The 26,442-nt window shown below is 36.3% G+C and overlaps 1 protein-coding gene across 6 annotated transcripts in view; it reads left to right on the top strand.

Moving 5' to 3' along the window:
• The window catches only part of NT5C2 (5'-nucleotidase, cytosolic II), a 65,101-nt gene that overhangs the window by 17,542 nt on the left and 21,117 nt on the right, over positions 1 to 26,442 (top strand). For 4 of the 6 annotated variants that reach the window (XM_087872845.1, XM_087872846.1, XM_034439993.3 and 1 more), the window contains exons 3-4: positions 11,466 to 11,539; positions 25,893 to 26,010. In XM_087872845.1, coding sequence (XP_087728971.1) covers positions 11,466 to 11,539; positions 25,893 to 26,010 — 192 coding nt within the window. Of the gene's footprint in view, positions 1 to 8,548; positions 8,884 to 11,465; positions 11,540 to 25,892; positions 26,011 to 26,442 lie in introns of those variants that run through there. The other 2 variants (XM_087872847.1, XM_034439996.3) reach the window with 1 other exon arrangement.

Genomic DNA, 26,442 nt, shown 5'->3' with positions numbered 1-26,442 from the left:
CCCTTTAGAAATTTCAGTTCTGTCTGTTTAAATAATATTGTTCTATCACTACATTTATCCTCTATATTGCGTGACTATTAACACTTTTAGATATAATCCCTGGGACCCAAAATTACCCTCTCCTCTACATCTAATGGCTGAGAAGAAGCTAAAGGGTGGAATGGTTGTCAGGAGTGTTGTAAGTGATTTTTGAGGATCGTGTTGTTTAAATTTGCTGCAGTTACAATAAATTCCGATGGCTGTTTTAAAAATAATGTATATTTTTGCCAGAATATATTATGGAATAATCTATATAGAATTTAGAGAATTGCATGTTCATGCCTTCAGTTATTTCACCAGGATAACTAAAAGTTGGACTGAATCTGTTGACAAATCTGTTGTGTTACATCACCCCAGGTGGGTGTTGCACATAGCTTTTTTTACAACTGTCATCTGTAAGACTGGCTTAACCTGTATAGTGAATAGTGATTCAGTATCTGATAGATTATCATAGATATTAAATTGTACAAAATGTTTTTATTTTGCTTTATGTTTTGTTGTAAATACAATTCACTAAGACAGTAAAAAAAACCTGAGATGCTTATTGAATTTTAGGTATATTAATTAGGAAAATCTGATTTATAAAGCACACATTAGAATAGATAGTATTGGCTGTACTTTCAAGAAAGATAAAAGTATGAGGACCCATAGAAAATGGGTTACAACCTCTACTCTTATTTTATGTGTAATATTTATGCAGTACAAATGCCTCTTTTCTCCCTCCCTTCTACTTCATCCCAAATAATAGCTAGCTTTAGACTCATAGCTGGTGTCAACTGTAAGTCTTATTATATCTTATACCCTATTTGTGGAAATGCTTATTGTGTAAACAAAAATAGAAATTGACTATACAGACACTGACTTACTGAAATATTTGGAAATAAGATGCTACTCTTTTATAAGCTGTTACTGATAGCATGAATTTGGGTAGAAATGAAACTCTCATTTCAGTAGAAGGAAGTTCTTCGTTACACAGAAGAAGAATGCTATCTCCTTTGCTCATTGTTGATGTATCTGGGTTGGGAGTAACTGAGGCTGGTCCCTCCGTAGGAGTACAATCATACAGTATGATTGTAGTTAGACAGGAAGGAGGTTCAGTATGAGACACCAAATTGTTGTGATGTCTATTTTTTAACTCTGAGGGAATACTTCTCGTCATCCTTTGGATTATTGCATACAGTTCTTTGGCGTCTAACAGCTGTTACAAGTAAAGGTTAAACAATGGAAAAAGTTGGGTTTCCATTCTCTCTTGTTACTGGCAATTGCCAAGAAGCAGATTCCAGGTATTTGTATTATCTTATTTTATGTGTGTATAATGAATTGGGGTTGTAATATTCCAAGATAATAAGATAACATTAGTTATTTTGGTGCACATATTTTTACAAATAACTCCTTTTAAATATATCTGATGTGAGAAAGGATTCAGTGCTTTACTTTCTCTTCTTTCAAGACAGCTTTGTGTAAGGTTGGCATAAAAATATGGCAGTTAGGCCTCTTTCTATATTCTGATATGCCACTGGTCTTACTTTGGCTTCACTTTAGGCATCTTTCTATTTTTATATCACAGACTTCACTGAAGCAGCGTGAGACTAGAAAGTTCTCTGTCCTGGGGTAAAAAAATAGACACAAAATATGTACTGTGGCTTCACCAGAGATTTGTTTTGCATTCAAAATGTAGATAAAACTAATGTTTAAACAGAATAGTTTAAGGTTGAGGCCATTTAGAATTTGGCTTCCTATTATTGGATATCAGCTTTAGTTAAAAAGAATAATTTTTCTGAATTTGACAGATAAAAGATACTATCATCTTTTAAAAAATTAATATAGACTAATACTAGCCTAAGAATTTCAATTATTGTTCAAGAATAGTTTGTGTATGTTCAGCACTATTGTATACATGTCCCATACATTAAAAACTGACTGTTTACCAAAGAGTAAATGAAGTACATAAAAAGTAGTTTTTTAAAAAAGTAGGAATTGATGCTGTTAGCTCAAGTACTTCTGATTTTGGTAAGCAATTTATTTACACCTTTTCATTCCACTAATGAAGTGTCCAACAGAAAAATTTTAACTATTGCTTGTTTATTACTAGATAAATGATATTAAACATATAAAACAAAGACTGTAAAGCTAAGAATAAGTCAAACTTGAACTTTAGAGCAGTTTGCTTTATTTAATATCTTGGACTGAATTAAAAAAATATCAGTTTTTTTACAGTAGTAAGAAAATATTTGTCTCCATATGTAACAATGGTAATATACAAATAATTACTTTCTCTGCATAATCATACATATGACAGTAATGACCATGCATCTGCATATATTGAGGGGTTATTTTTCTGATATTCCAGTTCTTTTGATAATCCCTAAACTTGTAAGATACACAATAAAATTCTTTCGATGCAACTTGAAAATGAAAGGGTTACCATGTTAAAATGTTGCTGCTACAATTAATAAAATAGAGTCCCAGACTTATATGACCATAATTGAGCCCAAAAAATTATGTTGCAAAGTGAGACAATTATTAAGTGAATTTTGCCCCATTTTATGACTTTTCTTGCCACAGTTGTTAAGTGAATCGTTGTCGTTGTTAAGAACACAATTGTTAAATGAATCAGTCTTTCCCATTGACTTTGCTTGTCAGAAGGTTGCCAAAGATGTTCACATGATCAGGGGAGACTGAAACCATCATAAATATGAACCAGCTGCTAAGCATCAGAATTTTGATTACATGACCATGGGGATGTTGCAACGGTCGTAAGTGTGAAAAACGGTCATGTCACTTTTTTCAGTAATGATGTAACTTTGAACGGTCACTAAATGAATTGTTGTAACTCGAGGACTACCTGTAGTTATATGCAGCACGGTTGTGATATGATTCTGGAAAGGAAATTATATCATTGAAGTTTTATATCTTGCTTAAATTGTTTATATCCATAATTTTCATAAGGTTAGCAATGCTTCTAATGACGATTTCCAAATAAGTAAACAAGTTTTTTACTTCATTTTAATTAGTAGTGTTAGGTGGCTGCCCATCTCAGTTACACAATTCTGGGGTGCTAACAATATTAAAAATGATAAAAACATATACACATAGCAGCCACAAAAAAATTATAAAAGCAAAGATTCACATCTTTCAGCATCACCAACTTCTGAGTTTGCCTAGGGCTGTGATGGCGAACCTATGGTAACTATGCCCGAGGTGGCATGTGGAGCCATGTTACCTGGCACGCGCAACGTCGCCCGTTCCTCTTCCGGGCTTCTGGCGCACATACACACACGACGATCAGTTGGCCTTTTTGCATGCGGCAGTGTCGGAAATTAGAAGAGCTGGTCTTCCGTTTTCCTGTGTGAGCATGCACGCCGGCCAACTGATCGTCGCGTGTGCATGTGCGCCAGAAACCTGGAAGAGTAGCTGGCTGAAACCGGAAGTTCAGTAGCTGAAACCGGAAGTTCATTTTCGGATTGCAGCCCAGGCCCATGAGTGCTCCCTTTTCGGCACTCAGTGCCAAAAAGGTTCGCTATCACTAGCCTAGGGAATGGGTGGGATCAACCCATGAGCTGAATAAAGGTTCCATGCAATTCCTTTATGACATTGGCTCTCTTAAATGTCTTTTTTGCAGAATTCAGACAAAAATGGGCCGCTATCATTAAAACACACACACACACCAGAATTTGTGAGTGTTTTAATGATAGTGGCCCAGATCATTGTTGAGAATTTGCTGTTAAAACTTTCTTTTTGTTAATACTTTTGTCATTTCTCATTTTGATGACGCCTGTACAGTGCAGTCCTGGATGCTAAAATTTGATACAAAATGAACTGATATTACCAGAAAAACATTAGGAATATTTTTATATGGCCTTATAAGTACCCACATATGTATCTTGATTGTGGTACATACCACATATGTACATTGATTGTTTGATTAGATTTCTAGGCTGCCCATCTCTTCACCAAGTGACTCTGAGTCATTACTGAAATTCCCTTACAGTATTCTTCATTATTTAGTAATTAATAGAAATAGCATAGAAAAGTAAGCATTTCTATCTTAGCAGTACATCAGAATCAAATATTACTTTTATTATCCAATTCAGTTGGCATATGTGGGCTGGAGGATAAAGAATTGGTAAATTGTATTGTTTCCATGAGACAATATATATATATGAATAGCCTTCCAGTCATTGCCCTAAATTAAACACTATTGTAATCTTAAGTGTCCTGGCTGCTAAGGATCAAAGCTATTTATCTAGGAAAATGTTTATCTAGACCTGAATCTTAGAGGATACAGTGCAGGTTGGGCAATATTGAGCAATGCCTTCAATCCATTTGTGGGAGAAATCTAAATAGGAACTGGTTTCAAGGAATATTTATCTCTTGGCCTGTATCCCTAATATAACCTCATTCACTCATTCTAAGAGACATTACCTCTAATCCTTACAAGCTAATACTCAATGTTTTGTAGGACAAATCCGCTAAAAAATCTGCTTGCATTAAAAAAAAAAGTACATATAAATATCTTTCTATATTCCAAATAGTCTCCTTTGTATATAAAAACCATCATAACTGTTCAGTAGTTCTTATTTGCTGCCATGCTGATCACCACAAAATTGTTTCGTATTCAGAGAGAGACACCAACATTTCGATCTGTCATGGAGCACAGAGGTGGGATTCAGCCGGTTCAGACTGGTTCAAGCGAATCAGTTAAGATTTTGCACAGTTCGGAGAACCAGCTAATTGCACCACTGGCTGGCCCTGCCCACCCACTCCTTATCTCGCCTTTCCCGCCTAGGCCGCTTTCCTAGAGTCACGCTGCTCTCTGGTTCCCTCGCTTGCCTTGATCACGCTGCCCAGCTGATGTCTCCCTGGTGAGGCTTCCTTCGCTTCTTGCCCAGCTACCTCCTATGTGGCCCAGCCTGGTTGCCTTCCTTCCCTGCTGCCTTCCCCGTAATCCCCATGGCCCAGCCCATTTGCCTGCTTTCCCCATAGCCTCCCACACGTGCCCCGCAGCCCAGCTGATCTCTGCATGGGCAACTGGGTGTGTGGCTGACCCTTGGCTTCCAGCACCGGAGAGGACGGGGAAGGGAAGTGGCTGAGCTGCTGCTGCCTTTCATTGGGGCACGTGGAGCGAAATGGAGCTCCTCTTACCATCTCTTCTCCCCCCCCTTGCCCAGGGGCGGAAGGCTTCCTGCCCCTCACTTATCCACCTGCCCCCTTTTTTGATGCACTTGGGATTGTGGCAGGTGGGGAGGGGTGGAGCAGGGGAGGAAGGGTATTCCTGACGCCCGCGCTGACTGGCTTCTTCCAGGCAGCTCTTGCTCTGCCTTTCGGTGACAGTTGTCAAAGACAAGGTTTTTGTGGGCAGAAGACATTGCCCAACCCACCACTGCCCAGGCCCTTGCTTTCCCGAAGCATTTCTTTGCCTACCTGATTTGCAGCTCATCACATTTCTCCGTCACTTTTCTTGCCGTCATATGCAGAGAAACAGAAGTTTGTGAGACTAAAAAAAAAGTTCAATCAATCCCAACTTCTTGCAAGAAAAAGATCTTGCAAAGTTGGAATTGACTGAGTGATTTTTTTTTTTTTAGTCCCACAAACTTTTATTTCCCTGCACACGATGTGAGAAACATGATGGAGCTGGAAATCAGGTAGGCAAAAATATGTTTCAGGAAAACAAGGGATCTGGATGGTGGTGGTAGGAGTGCGATGCAATGGCAATGGAGCGGCCTTGCCTTCTCTTCTCTCTGTCCTCCTACTTGGGGAAAGCGAGGGATTCTGGAGGGGGGGTGGTAAACTCCGCAGCGCTGCAATGGCAACAGGCAGTCTCATCCTCTCTTCTCCCTGTCCTCCTACTTGGGGAAAGTGAGAGATTCTGGGCGGTGATGGTAAACTCCATGGAGCTGCAATGGCAACGGATACAGTTTTCTTCCAGATAAATAATTGATGGGAATTTAGTTATGAGGAAGACAATGTCTCTTTCAATAATAGAAATTAAAACTATTTTATTTTAACAAGAAAAGAAGTAAAAATATACAAAGAAAATTGGGATAAGAAAATGAAGAGAAAAAACAAGAAATGATACTACAAAAGTTTTTCTTTTATATTGTTGCTAAACGTAATATTTCAAAAGCAGAAAAAAAATGAAAGGGCATAAAAGTGCATTTATCACATTTTTCTTAGAACAATTAGCTGAACTCTGCCTTGTTTATCATTATTTTAGGTAGTAATTTAGCAAATCAAAAACACAACATGCAAAATTTGCAATAATCCTTATATTTTGGTCAACTGTAAGTTCAAAAAGCAGAGGTGAATTTGTGGTATGGAATCATTTCTCAAATGAAGCCACTCAGTTAAACAGAATCTTTATAATTGGCATTATATCTTTGGAAAATACAGCTGATGTGAAAATGCTAAATTTATATAATGTACTCTGTATGTATGGTGTTTGCAATTCATAGCACTTATTTCTTAAGCTAATAATTAATATTTCATAACTGGAAATAGTTCTTGGAATCCTCTGTATTTATTAATAAATCCTTATTAATTTTGTTAATGTCCTCATTGGACGATAGGGGGTTATAAAAACTGACTTTATATCCAAGGTGATCCCATACTTACAAAACGTATGAAAAGAAAAAACTGTTTTTTGTTAAGTAACTATTAAGTAACTATAAACATGCAGGTGCAAAAGTTATCCTCAGGGGAAGACAAAGAATATTTCTCAGGTTTTAGATCTATGATGTAAAAGGTACATGAGTCAGAAAATATGCTTGCGGAATGGCTGGGAATGGGGTTGCTCAAGCACTTTATGTAAATACAGATAGTCCTTGACTTACAACCATTTGCTTAGCAACTGTTCAAGTTATAGTGGTGTTGAAAAAAGTGATTTAAGATTGGTCATCGCACTTATGGCCATTGCAGAATCCCTGCACTTGGCAACCAGCATGTATGATGGTTGCAATGTCCTGGGCTTAAATGATTGCCATTTGCGACCTCTCCAACTGGCTTCCGACAAGCAAAGTTAGTGTAGGAAACTGAATTCACTTAACAACCATGACAGTTTGCTTAACAACTGTGACAAAATAGGTCATAAAATTGGGTACAACTCATTTAATGACTGCTTCACTTAGCAACAGAAGTTCTGATCCTAATTATGGTTGTAAGTTGAGGATTACCTGTATAGTATTAATAGATAGTTGTAACGGAATATAGTTGGTACAACTAAAGATTTGTAGATCTTTGATACCTGACTCATGGAGGTGGATTAGGTTAGTTTGAATCAGAGTTTCTCAAGCAATTCCATTTTGCATAAAAATTTTGGAGGTGAGGTGAGGGGCCGCGTGAGGCGAGGCCCCTTCGATGTGAGTGATGTCAAGTTGGCCACGCCCACCCAGTCACATGATCACTCAGCTACGCCTACTCAGCCGGTCATTAGGGCAAAGAACCAGTTGTTAAATTATTTGAATCCCACCACTGATGGAGCAGGATCGTATTCTCTGAGTCTGGAGGACTCGAGTAGAAAAAAGGCAAAATATTTAAGGAGGAAAAGGTACATTTCTGTCTCTTTCCTTGCTTTATGTATGTATGTATGTGTTTGTGTGTGTGCAAGTATATGCGCGCAGGCATGCATGTACCTTCAAGTCAGTTTTGATTCCTAGGGACTACAAACATTTCCTTTGCAGAGTTTTTCAGAAGGGTTTGCTGTTGCCTGATTTCTAGGGCTAAGAGAAAGAGCCTGGACCCAAATCACCCAACTGCCTTTATATCTAAGCCAGGATTAGAACTCATGGTCTCCCAGTTTGTAACCTGACATCATAACTATCACCACAAATTGGTTCTTCCTTGTAGACTCTCCTACATAGTGTTAAAATTACTCGTTTTTGAGATTAGCTGTATGAAGAAGTTTCTGTAAAATTAGAAGGAACCATATCATTTCTTCCAAATTACCTGGTTGGAACAAACCCTTCTAGTGCAGAGAGAACAATTCTTTAATTGTGGTGGTGTGCTTACCACCCCTAATAATGTTCTGTCCAAACAGACTGTTAACTGGTTATGGATTTGAACATGCAATTTCTTCAATCTCTCCTGTTTTTCAGATGAGATTCCTAAACTCTCAGAAAGAACTCAAATTCTGTGGATTGTTTTATGGTTAATTTCATTTTAATTTACAAACTAATATCTATGTTTATATCTGGAGAATCCTGAGAGGGTATAAAAAAGCCCCACCGCCCTTTTGTGATGATCCTGTTGCCAGAGATCAAACCATCTAACTTGTGTATGAGAAAGATGAATCATATCTTGTTTATTCAAAGTCATGATGATATTTGGCAATGCTGCCTTTCAGTTGATATCCCAAGGGCTCATGTGGTGCATCATAAATTTGCAATATTTCTTCTGTTTATAGTGGCTTTCATATATTCTGATGGTAGCTGTTGTGTAACTTTTGTCATGTTTAACTGTCTCTCCTCCCTCCTGTCTCATTCCACAGTTGTACTTTCTATGCTTCACTGCCAAAACAGGCAGCTTGCCAGGAAATTGTGACTCTTAGAGCTGCATTGAAAGTTAAGGGTAAAACATATAGCCAGAGAGATTCTATTCCAAACGGAGATGTATTGAACAGTGATATTCTGTAACTTATTAAATTAGCTGCAGATCTGTGTTCTCTAGCACTGTCTAAACAGATACGTGGCATCTCCCAGTTTGTTTTACGCATAGTGCTATGCTGAAATCCAGCCAGAAAAAAGCAAAATTGCTTATATATGGGGGAAGGGAGCCTTTTAAAAAATAGGTAACGTGGATTTGACAGCTACAAATTTTACAAGAAGAACATCCAAATAAGATGATGAGGTAAGCTTGTTAGTGCAGAAATATGATAGCTTGACCTTAAATGTTAATGGTTTGGAATCCAAATGTTCGTAATTGTAAATTGTCTTGTATTAAGACAAGCTGTTTAGTTAGTACTTGAATTTTGGAAGGGAAATCTCTAAGGTTAAAAATGCTCTATCTTTGGATATATTTGTTCATTTTTTAAATATTTACCATATCTCATAATCCTGTACAAATGAAATGTTACTTTAATCTTCTTTCTCCTATAAATCTAAAAAGAAAATCTGAGTAGTACCTAAAAATACAAAAAGCCTGTTAGTGACTTTGTACTATATTTATTTCATTAATGCAGAAAGCATTATTCCATAAATTTGGATTGACTAATTCCTCTGAAATCTTTCAAAAATGTTAACTGATAACCTTGTCTTATGATAGAATCATATTTTCAGTACGTTATTTAATAAACAAAAATTCAATTACTTTTCTAAAGCATATTTCCCAAACAAGTAATTTTCTTCCTTTGGGTGTATAGTTAATAGTAGGGCAAATTAAAAAAAATAATACAAGATTTTCAAAAGATTTGTTTTTAATTTTTGAAAGACACCAGAAATAACTGAATTGCTGTATTAGATTAGCTGATTGTTCAAGTTAGTGCATAGCACAGGAGCCAAGTATCTGACCTTCATGTATCTAGTGTCATCAACAAATTAAGATCTGAATTTCTCAGAATGATGCACTGTTCCTTGCAGGAAATATGTACTTATCTCTTACAATATCTCTTACAAAGGTGAGCAGTAGCTGACTGGTGAATACTAATCATTGATCCTGATAGTAAACTGCAGTCAAATGTATTTCTTATGCTGAATACCACAATTTTTTTTAATAAATGTATTGAAGGCTAATAGTTAGCTGAAGGATCTAACCAGGAGTGTCAAACTGGCAGCCTGCAAGCCAGATTCGTCACACACATGCCACGCCCACCCCAGCTCCGCGAATAGGAAAAACATCATGAAACATCACATGACAGCAACATGACGCCACAAGTTTGACACCCGTGATCTAAATTCTTCCTTCATTTCCTCTTTTGTTTTAAGTTTTAAGTTTACTCTAAAACTGTACGTGAGAAAGTAAGGCCAAGAGGGGAATTAGAGGAAACCTAGGCAAGTTAGGTTCAGATAAGTTGCCCAAAGAGATCAGCATTTCTTAAATGCAGTCAGAACCAAGGATAGACAGACATAAAGTTAAACTAAAGGCAAATAGAGAATGCAGGGACCGGGACACGCAAGTGCATGGAATGACAACATTGTAATGTAATAAATAATGCACTTACATGCTACTTATAGGATGAAATGTTAAAGGAGGAAAGAGAAGTTTATGGAGGTTCTCAATCATTCAGGTCATGGTTTTCCCAAAGGTTCTTTTCAAAAGGCAACTGGACTTTTGGGGTTTTTTCCTTGCAAACATTTTGCTTCTCATCCAAGTAGCTTCTTCAGAATTGAATTGTATATTACCAAAAAAATTGTGTATATTTTTGAATATAAAGTTGCTAATGCAGGGATTGGTTTAAATTAATTTAATGTACAGAATGCATTTTTATGCATTTATAAGGGACCCAGTGGCTCAGTGGTTAGGATGTTGAGTCTTAGACTGTGAAAGGTCCATATCTTGACAGTTTGAGACCCGAGTGTCACGAGACAGAATGAGTTCCCACTTGTCCAGTTCCTGCCAATCTAGCAGTTTGAAAGCATGCAGAGGCAAGTAGATGAATAGGTACTGCATATAAGCATGCAGGAAGGTAACAGTATGTTGTGCCATATGCTTTGTGCTGCGGCGTGATGTCATACTGGCCAAGTGAGTGCCAAAACATATTCAGACAATGCTGGTTCTTTGGCTTAAGAAACAGAGATGAGCACTGCCTTCTAAAGTCGGTCACGACTAGCGGGGGTAAAACTTGCAGGGACAACTTTACTTTTTATGCATTTATATATTGGTGGAATTAGAGTGTAATTTCTGTGGCATCTTTTAAATCAATCAATACCATTTTAAGTGTATTATTTAATAATACAATGAGATAGGCTTGATTTTGAGAATAATTTTAATGTTAAACAATTTATGTAATTAGTAGGCAAACTATCAATTCATAGCCAGTATGCCACCTTCTTGGTATATTGCTTTTATTTTCGTTGAGTTAAAAAAAATGAGCATTATTTCATCCTTTCTTTTTTTTTTCTTTTTGATTGGTATCTGCAATTTGTGTTTATTCTGTTCATACATATAACATAAATGAAAAATCCGGCTCTCTTAAAAATCTTTTAAATTCAACTACTACTGATAGCATCCAGCAATGTTATTGCATTTAGGAGATTAACAGCCCAGTGCTGTAAGTATAAAGTTATTCCCAGATGAGTCTACTGAGTCCAGTGGCATTTGCTCCAAAGCGAATGTACTCAGGATCACTGTAAACGCGTCTTAGTCATTTTGTCCATTGGCATGTTCCCTTAATAACTCTTGGATAGTTTAAAGCATATGTGTTCCTCATGCAGTTTACTCAGGTTTCATATCAACAATACTTACTATTGGTTCTCTTACCTTTTTTTTGGCAGGGTTTTTGTGAATAGAAGTCTAGCCATGGAAAAAATAAAGTGCTTTGGATTTGATATGGATTATACTTTAGCTGGTATGTATACAAATCTATGTTTCATAACTGAGCCTTATTGCTAACAAGAGCAAGAATGTCTTACAAATTTTTGGGATAGTAAGTGCTTATTTAAGAAACTACTTAAACTCTGTTTAAGCAGTTTATAGAGAAAACTGAAGAACAGATAGCAGTTGACTTACATTCTTATCGTTTTGTATAAATCCTGTCCATTTTGTTGAAGAATAAACATTCTAATAAATGAACATAAATCACCCTCACTTCTATCTGCCAATAATAAAACTTAATTATTTTTATCCTGGATCACATAATCTTTAGAGTGGTATTGATAATTATGCTTCTATCAAGGAGTTGCTATTTGTCTCTTTTCTTTGTGGTGCTCTCTTTTAGAATTGACCAACTAATGTTTCTGTTTCCCCAACTAATGCCAGGCAGAGTTGAATGAAAAAGTAATTTTTCATGAAGGGACATTTTCCTAGTATTTATGAATAATAGTTCATATTTATATCTGCTAGCTTCAGCAGAGGATGACCAATTATTCTAAAGCTATTACAGTTGTTTGTATCTCCTAATTTCAGTAATATTTGTCTTGATACTCCGTACATCTTGCAACCATTTGCAGTTGGCAAATAAATAAGTGGTTATGCTTTTTAAAGACATTTAAGTAATTGATAGTAATTAGTGTTTTGCATGTTGTGCACAAAAACTGAGTATTCCATTTTGGAAATTTTAAATCGATTATTAACTTACTATGGTTATATGCCCAAAGACACAAATATTATACACATGTTGTTATAATAATCCATGTTCTTTATTTGATTATTATTATTTTTTTCAAGGAATAAAAACAATTTTAGATATGCATAGCATTTTAAAGGTATTTTAAAGTAGCATTTTAGGTTATAAGATTGAAAATACTTATATGTGCCTGGTTCTCTAACTGAATGAAAAATTGCTATGCTGTAATTTGTTTCTGTCATGTTGATAATTCTGTATACCCAATGGAAGGAAGTAATTTGAGGTGGTTTTGTAATCAGTTGTGTAGTGAAAGTGAAGAGGTGTAACTTCTCCTGTCTGTGATTCAGAATCCGTTGTGGAACTCCAACTCTGACATACAGCTTGATGATTAAGTAAAGGCAGAGCATTTTACTAGCATTAGGCCAGGACTTTACTATTATTTTTTTAGATAGTACCTATAGTGTTTGCTCATATTATAGAAGCAGCGCTTTTAGATTAGGAGTTTGTCAGGTCTCTTTTAAGAGTCTCTTTTACAGTCAATCACTCCAAATCATGGTAAGCGTGAACATGAGGGTAGACAATGATGAAAGACCTGTTTCTGCTACCACTGCAGTTGACTGCATTCTTGTCCAAGACCTCTTTTTATGTATTTGGGCATGCAATAGTTATAAGTGTGTTAAATGTTACATTTCGGAGACAGAATGTTCCAAGGAATTCTGAAACATTCCATTCTTCCTCCGGACAGTGCTGATTCAGCTGCTCTGGAAATAGTCCTGCAATTGTTTGGAAGTGAAATGTGTTTTCAAGATGTTTCTGGCTTCTAGTATCTTGCTGTTTAAGAAGATGGTTGAAACACATCTGTCTTTTCAAGCTTTAAATAGTTAATTATTGTAATCAATTATTTTAATTTCATTTTTAATTTTTTTTAAAAAAAAAAATTTAAATTGGGTTAATTTTGTTTGCCAGACATATAAACTGATAGAAGTAGCTTGTGGTCTAGAAGAAAAATGGAATATTTTGCACATCCCTAACATGTTGCAGCAGTCTTGTGAATAAGCAGTTTATATTTCTAGTTTCTCAATACCTTCAGTTGTAACCATTCGTATCACAGGAATATGTCAATTGAATAGGATTGAGTCGAGGACAGATTTCATTCAAATTGTAATTACAAAAATCACTGGATTACTGAAATACTTGCAGAAATGGTCTGAGCAAATGACTGTTATTATAAAAGATTAATTGAAATCAATATACTCATTTCTTCAAAATTTAGGAAATTGTGTCCCCTACATAATTGTCATCCTGTAAATTTTATCTAGATATATTAACACTCAGGGGGAAAAAGAAGAAACCATTTTATACCATTCTTTTTTCTTGCTAGGCTTTCCTATTTCTGTCATTTTTTTGATCCTAGGAAGATAACATCTGTTGCCACTTATATTGTGCATGTAAGGTAAATAAATGAGATGTAAATATACAACGTTGGCATATTCCTTTCCCCATTTTCAACCATTTAGTTGCTTTATATTGCATTCTGATGGAAGGTTCCTGGTTATTATAGCAATTTTCAATAGGCAAATGAGGTTTCTGATATACCATGTTTTTAAGGAACATCCATAGTACTTTTCAGACTATCTTGTTAAAAGCCATTGTACAATTAGTAAAACAAAAATAGATATCTTTTTTGAACTCCCCCTTTTTCATTTTCCATTGGCTATTAGCCAAATGATCTTGGGTATCATCATCTCTTCTGAGTCCATTTGTGTATCTGGAAGTTCTTGTTCCATGTATTATTAAAATCTGTGTTGCAAAATATTGGGCATTATCTTATTAGGGTGTTAAATTAATGCAATTGTTCATTAGTTCGGACATTCCTTAACATTTCCTTTTTGTGGTACTCAAATATAATGGATCTTTTTCATTCCCTTGGCCACAGTTGTTTTCCATAGTTGTTTACAAAGTTATTTTCTGCATCTTGTTATCAGATTTTAGAGTTCTGATATTTTGCCAATTCCTGCAGCATCGAGTTAGCAATATTTTCTAGGACCAATTTAACTTCACTTTACAGAATATCTGGTTCTAATTCAATGATTAAACACAATAACATTTTGGATAGTTTTCAACATTTCTGAAAAAGATAATTGCAAATCCATAAGATATTAGCATTAAGTCATTTTTAATTGCAGTAACTCAATATATATGATCAAATATAAAAAACCAGAAGATGGATAAAAATACACATATACTTTAAAGGTAGTATACAGAATTCTTGATTTAACTACACTAATTTCAGATAATGTGTTCAATGCAAATTTATTATGTGGCACTTATCAATATGCTTTTGGCTTTTGGTGTACACCGAATACATAGCAACATTAATGGAATTGTGGAGATTTTCCAGTAGTTGACATACTTTTCACTGAATCCTGAAATCACTTAGCTATCTTCTCTCATCTGTAACTCTGTATTAAGGATATTCTCCCTGCCTGTAGCCCAGGAATCCATGTAGTCCATTTTGTATTGTTCAAGAATGTCCAAAGCCCAGAAAAGTTAGTCAAGATGTTCAAGTTAACTATAAGAGAAGAGGTAGAAGCCTGTAAAGACTAGGAGTCTTTAATTAAGCTTAGATCAGGAGTGTCAAACTTGTGGCCCGCAAGCCGGATGCATCACATGCTGGCCACCCCCACCCCCATTTTAGGGAAGGGGGGAAGTCAGAATATGTCACATGACGACAACATGACAATGCGAATTTGACACCCCGGCTTAGATCATGAGATCACTGTTGAAAACTAGAGGGAAAATAAATATTGACTACCAAAAGAACAGTGAAGGGCTAAGAAACAAAGTAGTTCAAGTAAAATCATTTTGCATCTGGCAGAAAAATAACATTGACCAACTTACTAGCTAGATCTGGAGAATTAGTAACAAGTTAATTGAGACTCCATTACAATATTGCTGCTTGGGAAGAGAAAGGATATATATCTTATCAATTACTCTTTTAGTTATGATTTTTATGAGGATAATTATTGATTATTGTATGTGTTCCTGGTTTTTAAAAAATATGTAACTTTTGGAATAGAACATGAGGAAAGCTTTCAGATGGAAATGTTTAAATGTTTGTGTGTTAAATCAAAACATATGGCATATGATAGAAATAACAGGAGTGTGTTGTTCTTTTGGGGGGGGTATACTGGTATAGTACTGGCCATCTGTAGAAGGATAGAGTCATGATAGATGAAGTTCTTATTGCAAATAAAAATAAGTCTAGAACAAATGGATAAAATCCTCTATATAAAGAAAAGAGCCTACAATAATACAGTTTCATTATCCTTGTGACTTGCTTTTTAGCCATAATGGCTCAGGGTAATTTATACATAAATTTTATTTATTTTATTTAAACCCCACCTTTATTATTTATAAATAACTCAAGGTGACAAACATATCTCCTCTCTCTTTCTCCTATTTTTCCACAACAATCCTGTGAGGCGAGTTGAGCTGACAGAGAGTGACTGGCCAAAAGTCAGCTATATTTCATATGTAACAGTTCAGATGTAGCATCAAAATTGAATGATAGACTTTGGCAGAAAAAAGATAAAGTTGGAGTTAAAATCTGAGAAATGAAGGAATTTTTAAAATTTGGAGTCAGTTGGGATAGAAACACAATCCTGAATGTAGCAATGCCAGGAAAAAAGCAGAATATGTAAAATTTTTAATCTTTAAAAGATTCAAAAATATTTAATCTTTGCCATGGTGTCTGTTAGCAATATTGAATAGTCTTCCAGGAGACCACTTGCTAACCTTTTCAATATTATATTACGGAAAAAAGAATTATGCTGTGGAAAACAGCCAGCTCTTTTTGCCAGATTTTGATAGTATATTACAAAGGAATGCTAGAGACCACATGTAGTCTATCAGTTAAGGGTTGTTGCTATTAAAGTTAGCAGAGTCTGGTAAAAGCAGAAACTCGACTGAACATGGTTGCCAGATTTTGTTTCAACAGAAATATTTCACATTTGTGTGATTAATTCTGATACTGAAGTTTCTCTTTGCTGCAGTTAAAAGGGACTAGGAATTGCTTTTGAGAGGGACGGATATAGAATGTGCTTGTTTTCATAGCTGGCTTCTAATCTTTATAGCAAGGTTAGAGAAAAGTCATCATTCCTTCTGCAGTAGCTAAAATAGCAAGAAGCATCTTCTGTAATTAAATGTTCTAAGTTTATGTGTGTTCTTGCATATAGAGTCACAGAGACAGCATATTTGAGTTTTATCAATGGAATTGCTCTTATGTTTAGAAATATGGAAATATCTCATAATGTACTTCTTAGATGAATTTTAGTCATTTACAACATGCAGTTCATCATACATTTACTCAGAAATGGTGCACAATTATTACACTAGTCTAGCTAATTAGGCTTGGCTTATCTTTTGTAATGTATCGGGTGATCCTTTCTTTCAAAAGTAAATATTATGAAAGCTATTAGTTCATCTTCCCATTTCTCCTCTCTGTCAGCATTTATCAATAGACTTCTGCATTTATAAGAAATATAAGGAGGTGAGCTGCTTCTTTAGTCATGTTTGACACTATTGTCCTTATGGCCACCACTCTAAGGAGTGGGCATTCTAAGTCCCTATGACCATATGCAACCGGTACGTTCCTAGATCCCTTTCCAACCATATTGCTAAAATCCAGAAGCATATTTTCCTCAATTATGAGAAAAAAACACAACAAAACCTATTGTGAAAGCCACCAGATCTTACAATTGGGACCTGCCTATTTTGCAACTCTTACCCTTTCCAGAAATGTTTTGTCATCAGTCACCAATCATGAGGTCCTGAGCTTCATATTTTTTTTTCTCAATATTATTTATTTAGTGAATGGCATATCATACACGGACTAGCAGTATTATCATTTCACCTAGATTAGTAAAACACAATAAAATCTAAACATTAAAAATATGTATGTTCAAATACCAATGCCTAGGCCATCTAACCACTGAAGTGCAGCATTGTTTATATTAAAACATCAGATACTGGACTAGTATATGTCCTCACTTTACAACCGGTCATTATGTGATCTGTAGTTTGACATGGGACTCCACAGTCACACTGAGGGAAGGATACTATGCCTCATTAATATAGAAAGTCTCTGCAGATGCCATGTGAGGTGCGAATCCTATTCAGAATTGTCCATTGCTGGAATGGTAGTTCAAAGCCTGACATCTTTTTTGTGGAGTCAGTTATATATCTTTCTATGTCAGGGCATTCAGCCACCCCTTTGACTTTCCATTGGGAATCAATGTTAAAGTTGTACAGATATTGTGCAAGTACTAGGGAGGTTTTCTGGATTTCAGTCTTCAGGCTGATAAATGAGAAAGGTCGGCATGCACCAGTAAGAGTGAATTGTTCATAATTTTTCTGTATTCTTAATTTATTTTGCTTGATACTTCCATAGGTTTTTGCAATCTATTAACATTTCTTCACGTAACATAACACTTACAACTGAATACACTTAAAACTAGAGATGAGAGTGGATTTTAGGAGAAGCCCTTCTATTTTTACCATATTCAACAGGACAGTATCAACAGTAGAGTCCTTCAAATTTTTGGGTTCTTTAATCTCCCAGGACTTGAAATGGACATTGGAACCATCATTAAAAAGGCACAACAAAGAATGTTCTTCCTGCATCAACTCAGGAAGTTAAAACTGCTCCAGGAGCAGTTGATAAACTTTTACAGAGGAACTATTGAGCCTGTCATATGTAGTTCTATAACTGTCTGGTTTGGTACAGCAACCAAACAGGACAAGTACCAATTCCAATGGATAGTTAAGATTGCGGAAAGAATAATTGCAACCAGCTTGCCTTCATAGAAGACCTGTATATTGTTCGGATCAGAAGGACGGCTGAGAAAATAGCTGTAGACCCCTCACATCCTGGACACAAACTGTTTCAGCTCCTTTTCTCAGGAGGGTGCTATAAGGTATTGTATGCCAAGACAACTAGACAAAGGGACAGTTTTTTCCCTCGTGCCATCACTCTGCTAAACACCTAATTTTCACACTGTTGTCTAATGTGTTTATGTATTTATCCAAGTAGCATGACTGCAGCATTATTATTATCTTCTTATTATCTTTATTATCCCCTCCTATTGGTATGATTATGATTTTCATTATTCTGCTGCTTTTTGGCATGTACACTGAGAGCTTCTGCACCGGAGACAATTTCCTTGTGTATTTAATCACACTAGGCCAAATAAAATATTCTATTCTGTTCTATTTCAATATTTATTGTAGCATATGTCTCAATAAATAGATGTATTATTTTCTTTCAGAATCCTGAGTATTATATATGCAGTGCTATTCTCTTTCATTCCAATGTGCATTAACCTGGCTTTTGTGGTAGAGGAAATGGAAAAAAGTCAATTATTTTAATTAAGCCAGGTCATAGACAGCAATCAATGACCTCAAGTTGATAAGTTTATTATACATTCTATATTGCTGCTGGAGTAACACTACGTATTGCGGTCAAAGATCTAATTTTTTTTAAAAAAATCTTCATAGGAGCATAATTCATACAAACACATTACCCCTTTTATGCTAAAGCCTCCTGCAAATTTTCTGTGTTTGAATCTAAGAGCGTTTTGTCGTTTGAATATGGGATCTTGCCTATAGATCAGCAAATATAAAGTATGTCTCACTGGCTGGTTTTTGATTGTCCTCAAGCCAGTACCTCAAGCAAGCATATTGGTGTTAATACATCACCACTGCTCTATTTTTTTAAAGTCAGTTTGATTCTTTCTTTTTGACAGGAGAGTCCAGTGTAACTCCTTCAAGACTGGAGTGACACTCTGCATCTGCCTCTGCCTCTGCCTCATGTGAGTTAAAATCTTGGCAGCAGTATATTGTGCTAGGTGGAGCGGCTGCAGATTTTTTTTCTCCCCACAAAGGCTATTAATGTGGCTTCTGTGCCTGTCTTAACAAGTAACCCTAGCATGCATGAAAGTCCTGTATATATTTTAATATATAGCTTTCTGTGCTTTGGGATTCTTTTATGATTTCATAAGGAAATTGCATTCTTTAAATGGTTAAAATAGTTTTCAACACAGCGCATTTTATTGAATATTGCATTTGATAGTTATCGGATCTGAAGATGCTGACAGCTGGATTGTGTTTTCAGCTTTGTTCCACTTCCCAAATCACCCCTCGCTAATCTGAAATTAAATTTGTTGCCTTGACTGATGATTTCAGTGTATCTCTTGATAGGCTTGTGGACTTACTGCACAATTAATTATGCGTAGCAGTATCTACTTCTTTTCACTACGCCAGGTGGGATTTCCTCATCAGGGTTTTCCGCCGTTTTCTTAGTAAGATTTCAGACATGGTCTCCTACTGCCTACTTTCTAGGGCTGAGAGAAGTGACTGGTCCAAGGTAACTCAGCTGGCATAGACAGACAGGTAGGCAGGCAGATAGACAGACAGAATTTCTATGCAGACAGATAATAAATTAATTTCTATGTATTTCAGAGGTAGGTTTCCAGAAAACAGAAGCAGAGAGCATTGGTCTCTTCTGCCTTCCAATTTTTGTGGATTTTTTTTTTAAAAAAATACATTGATAAAATAAACATGTATTGATCTGGATTGATAGAGGACCCTGAAAATGATGTTTCATAGAGAAGAGATTTTTAACTCCTACGTTAAATTTTTTAAAAATTGCACAATAAATGCAAACGATTCCTTAAATAGCTAAGTGCATTAAATGGCTTAAATTGTCCAATTCTGCTTTAGGGTTTAATATAGGATTTAATATAGGATTTAATGTTGAAGCATTTGGGTTTGGAATCTTAATTGGTTTCCTAGTACATATGCAGAAACTTATAAACTATTATTGAACAAATAGTTGTATTTAATATTAAATGATTTTTTTTAAAAAGCATACCCAAATACACTGAATTAGACATGTATTAATTGATCTATTTTGCTAGAGCTTTTCCTAGGCTCAGTGAACTTCATATTATAATGGTGAAACAACATATGCATTAAATTGGTGAATATTAGTATGATGGGCCAGTATATCTCCATGACACAATTAATTTATATAAAACTCTCAGTATGAATGATGCTTTTTAGAGTAATAGCATAAAATCAAATCCATGCAATGAAATTGTAATCTAAAATTGAATCAAAGAAAGCAACGGAGAAAGATGGTGGTGGAAAATAGAAGTGAGGATAAACAAGGAACAGATGTAAATTTATATAAACCTGATTTCAAAATGTGATAAGAACTACTACTGTGGGAAAAAGTGAGACTTAAGAAAGCAGCTTGCACTGTTTCTTAGAAATTGTGTAAAGCTATAATTTGGGTAGCTTTTCAATGAGAGCTGTGTTGTTGTACATCCTTGTGTGTTATGTGCAAAGTATTTGAGGTCGTACAAACCCCAAAGCCTTCTATGGGAATAATACATGTGGTGGTAAAAAAATTGTTGGAAAGAGAATACTTGGCTACGGTCACTTCATAAATTGATGCATTGCATCATATTTGATCTATGAATTTCAGCTTGCATCTGTGCTTTCTTTTTGGCTCCATTTTGTGGAAAAAGTCAAAGTCAGTTGGTACTAACTGCTACAATCATCAGCTCTTCACTTTTAATTCTGTGATTTGCTATTCTTATGGTACACTTTAATTATGGCACTGGAATTAATTTTCATTTACTTTTTGGTAGCCAATTGTGGGGTTAGGCATCTGCATTTGACGAGGCAGTGATACAAAGGAAATTGGGTTCTTTCATGTACTTTGGGATTGCCGGGATTTTTCTTTTTGTTTCTTTATGCTAACCCATTTAGGGCCTATGTTAAAAAATGTCATTTATTTTCTCTGCGAATGATTGAAACTACTGGAAAATATTTGTTGTCCAATGTGCTCTGCAAAAGGACCTAATGATGATAATGAGGATTTTCGCTCTCAAAATGGAAGGAAACCAGTTTTCAGCATTTGTTCCATAAGCAATGTGGCTAAAGGATTTTTGTAAGCTATAGGCTATATTTATTCTTGATTTGCTATTTTAGCCCTTTTGAGAACAAAACCCAAATACTTTTTTTCCTTCTATGTTTTGATGTAATATGTGTTATAAAAAACCTAACTTGTTGGTCTGTAATGAAGGCAATTTCAATGTGCAAATAAAATCTTTACTATAAGTTTTCTATTAAGTCTATTTTCCCCGAAGTCTATAACACAAAATATATTTCATACAAGTGCTTTAGAGAAAAAATACTGATGAAATTCCATGGAGAGAGACTTGAACCCTGAAAACGACATCAGGTTATCAAAGGAAGGTAGAGAAATGGATGGTTTGTGTCAAACATCACTATTTTGCTCTTCATTTTGTGATGCCAGGGTTTTATTTGAATTGAAGATTGATTTGTCTGATTAATCAACTTCACCAAAACAGACGTAGGACTGTTTATTCTATTGGGCCACACATGAATCTAGAGCTGTGCCTAGAACACAGTCACGATGTTATCATGGGATATTTTCTCATTTTCCTAGTTAATCCCAGTTAAGTTTTACAAAAACAAGCAAGGTTGGCTAGTTATTGCCTTCTGTTGCAAACTGCAACTCCTCATCACAAATATTATATCTGACTAGTTGTAGATAGCATGAATCTTTCAGAAAAAATAGCTCTGGTTACACATGTTCAGTCTGTGAAACAGTTCACTGCTTAGACAGCATGGCACATCATGTCCTGTAAATATCAAAGGGCACCTTTGATTGTTTTGGGGCACCTAAAAAATTACCTGGGTAGTTACTAAGGGTTTCCCGGTATACCAAGATTGTACACCTTTCTTGATTTGGACAAGTAGAAATACTACATTGCTTCTATATAATAAATGCAATGTTAGGGATCAATTCGCTTTCCATTATGGAATTGACAAGACTGCGATTGTGACCCTTAACAGAGCATCTGTAGTCTATTACTTTTAGAGTTCTTTCCCTTTATGGTTGTATGGAGATTGGGGGAGTATTGCTGGGCATTTGCAGTACTCAATAAGAGCTACAGATATACTACGAGTTTCTCGCATATTATTGTTTATTCTGTTTTACTGAATGTTTTTCACAGCCAGTTGTTCCCTTTCCTCCAAAAACCTCTAGATTCAGTTATGTTTTTATACAGCTTGGTTATACATGCATACTGGTCAAATTTATTATATAGTCTGATGGAATATATACCATGTTTTTCATAATACATGTATTTATCAGCTGAAGTTATTTTCGGATGCTAGAAAGAACTGTTTTTTCTTAGAATTGACAATTTGTGTATACATGTACTTGCTCTCTACATATCTGCAGTAAGAGCTGCTGTTATCAGAATCTTTGGATAATGTGTGCTCTTCTATACATCAAATAAGAAGGCCACTTGGCATAATACCATATACTGAACCTTAAATAATGTACAGTCAGTTATGTACTATTACTACTAGAAATAGACATAGTCATAGAAAAAGAAAAAGCTAAAGGGCTCTGGAACTTTCAAATTCAAACAGAAGAGTACCTGCTACATAACATTCCAGACTTAACAATTGTCAATAAGAAAGTTAAAAACATCCGGATGTGACAATACCTGGAGACAGCAGAATTGAAGAGACATAACTGGAGAAAATCACAAATTACAAAGATCTGCAGATAGAAGTCAAATGATTATGGAAAAGGAAGCAAAAATAGTATCAGTAGTAATAGGTGCTTTGAGCACAATGCCAAAACACCTGGAGCATCATTAAACACCATTGCCATTGACAAAATCACCATCAGTCAATTGCAAAAAGCAGCTTTACTTGTAGCAGCTTATATCTTGTGACTGTTACGTCCTCTATCATTCTGTTGGAAGGAGGTGGGGAGGAGACTTGCTGGCATTTTCCACATGTTTTTGCTTTTGCATATCTCTACTGCAGAGATACACTTGAGAATTAGGGAGAGGGATTGTCTTTGGAGAAAGAGCACACTCCCTCCCAGTTGGTTCCATCTTGGTTCCAAGGCCATTGTGTTCTGAGAATGAACAGTTATCTGCCTAGCATCTTCACATTCTCAAAACAACTTTTCAACATCAGATTGGCTGCTGGTGGACTGGTTGGGGGGGGCGGGGTTGGGTTTGGGGAAACGGACAAATTGCTTTGTGCTGTGCGTGGGTCTATCAGATTGTGCCTGACTTTACTGCAACCATTTTCTCTCAGTAAAAGTTCTTTTGATTTAACTTAATGGAGTCAACAGTTTTATTTTCCTTTAACACCAACAAAAAGCAACATCTGTCTATTTTAGGAAGGACTTGGAAGGTGAGTAAAAATGCCAATTCCAAACTAAGCATCTGTCTGACTGTGCAACCAATCATAAATAATATGAAGAATAGAATGACACACGACAAGGCAAAGTAATACATGGCCAGTACATTAAAAAAAATAGCAGGCAAAGCAGATATTAACAAGACCCTGGCAAAGTCTAAGAGCAGGTAAATTGAAGAAAGACAAATCTGGAAGCCTTAAAAACAAATGGATACAGAACTATAAATGAGAAGGCAGCAACGAACAGAAAATGCCGCCTCTGCAAAGAAGCTGAAGAAACAGTGGGCCATCTACTTAGTTGCTGCAAGAAGATCTCACAGATTGACTACAAACAATGGCACAACAAAGTAGCAACAATGGTGTATTGAAAGATCTATAAGAAATATAATTTACCTGCTTGCAAGAACTGGTGGGACCATAAAATTGAGAAAGTCGTAGAAAAGGAAGAAACTGCAACATAACACCCCAGACTTAACAATTGTTTTTTTTAAAAAATTATTTATTATCAAATTTATAGACTGCCCTTCTCCCGGAGGACTCAGGGCGGTGTACAGCCAAAGTAAAAAACATAGATACAAACATTAAAAACAATTTAAAAAGATATATATAAATTTGGCCCCAAAGTTAAAAAAACAGTAACAAAACATATTAAAAACATTTAAAAACCATTAAGCCAGCTCGGCTTGCTGAAAAAGGAAGGTCTTCAGGGCACGGCGGAAGGCACCGAGGTCTTGAATTCTTCGTATCTCTGGGGCAGTTGATTCCAGAGAGCAGGTGCCCCCACAGAGAAGGCCCTCCCCCTGGGGGCCACCAGTCTACATTGCTTGGCCAATGGCACCCTGAGGAGGCCCTGTCTGTGGGAGCGCACCGGTCAGTGGGAGGTCGTTGGTGGCAGCAGACAGTCTCGAAGGTATCTAGGTCCTATGCCATGGAGCGCTTTAAAGGTGATAACCAACACCTTGAAGCGCACCCGGAAGACCACTGGGAGCCAGTGCAGCTCACGCAGGAGAGGTGTTATGTGGGAGCGCCATGCAGCTCCCGTCACTACCCGCGCGGCCGCATTCTGGACCAGCTGTAGTCTCCGGGTGCTCTTCAAGGGGAGCCCCATGTAGAGAGCGTTACCGTAGTCCAGGCGAGAAGTGACAAGGGCATGAGTGACTGTGCACAAGGAATCCCGATCTAGGAAGGGCCGCAACTGGCAGATCAGGCGAACCTGATAAAAAGTCCCCCTGGCCACAGCCGTCAGATGTTCCTCCAAGGACAGCTGTGTATCCAGGAGGATGCCCAAGTTGCGAGCCCTCTCTGTGGGGGCCAACGACTCGCCTCAAATAGTCAGTGATGGAGTCAACTGACTATATCTGGATGCCGGGAACCACAGCCACTCAGTCTTGGATGGGTTGAGCCTGAGCCTGTTCCTCCCCATGACTTTTTAACAAAGTCAAAAAAAGTCTGGATAGTGGACATTGGCAATTCCTGGAGACAGCTGAATAGAAGACAAAGAACTGGAGAAGCTAACAAAATACAAAAACCTACAAATAGAAATGAATTATTATGGAAAAGAAAGTAAAGGTAGTACCAATGGTATTAGGTGCCTTGGACGCAATCCCAAAACAAGTAGAGCACCACTTGAACACCATTGGCATTGACAAATTCACCATCACTCAATTGCAAAAGACAACTTTATTCAGAACAGCTTGCATTCTGTGATGATACCTCACTATCAACATCTGGCTATCCTAGGTTCTTGGGAAGGACTCAGTGGGTGAATAAAAATGCCAAATTCAGTCTAAACATCTGGATGATTGTGCAACCAACCATAATAGATTATTAAGCTTGTGTGACACTCAACTCAACAATTCTGGGTGGCTCACAACAAACACATTACAATAAAATCATTAAAGGTAAAATATGGCAAGGAGAACAGTCCAGAAGAAATAAACAAAGGATCTCACGCTTCCTTGCCAAAGACCTGGGTTTTCACAGGTCTTCCGAACAACAGCGAAGAGGGGACCATCTGGATCTCAGGGGGAATCTCATTCCAGAAGGCAGGCAATGCTACAGAGAAAGCTTGTTTCTAAAGTTCTGATTGATATCAAGACCCCCAGATTATGCACCAACCTTGAAGGGCAAACAGATACTTTACAATCAATAGAGTTACGGAAGTATAATACCTCAGTCATTGCTTTATGTCTGCTGAACTTTCTGTAAAGACTGGTAAAATTAATGAAAATTTTCTGATTTGCTTAGATGTGACATCTCTCTTGCTTTCTCTTTTGTATTTTCTAATTGGAATCTTCTCATCTTATCACAGTGTATAAATCTCCAGAATATGAATCCCTTGGATTTGACTTAACAGTCGAACGGTTAGTTTCAATTGGATATCCTCAAGAGCTGCTTAGTTTTGTCTATGATCCTACATTCCCTACCAGGTAAATAATTGTAATTTAAAGTTGAATTTGTTCTGTACAGTTTAAGTGGTACTTTTAAGCTTAAGGTGCTATAGTTCATATATGGTAAACTGCATATGTATCTTGAAAATTTAAGTTTATGTATTATCAGATAATGTGTTTTAAAATACAAATAAATAGAAGAGAACTGCAGAGCAGATAGGCAGAAATATTCCTCTAGACTAATGTTTTGCCATTTTATAAACGTCAAGTTTAATTTATGACAACTAAATAACTACTATTCACAAAATCATTTGGGGATAATATTCATGGGTATTCCAGAAATTTTAATGATCTGTGTATTTCCTTAAGGTGCTTTCTTGAGTGTATCGGGACTGCCACATTTTGCACATTTTTCTCAGACAATTCTTTGTGCTATGTTAGAGACTTTTGAAGTTGCTCGCAGCTTTGGGA

Source organism: Pantherophis guttatus, chromosome 6 (genome assembly GCF_059756535.1).
Source record: "Pantherophis guttatus breed Tessera chromosome 6, ASM5975653v1, whole genome shotgun sequence".
NCBI classification, from domain to species: domain Eukaryota; kingdom Metazoa; phylum Chordata; class Lepidosauria; order Squamata; family Colubridae; genus Pantherophis; species Pantherophis guttatus.
This window is presented reverse-complemented; position numbering and strand designations above follow the sequence as displayed.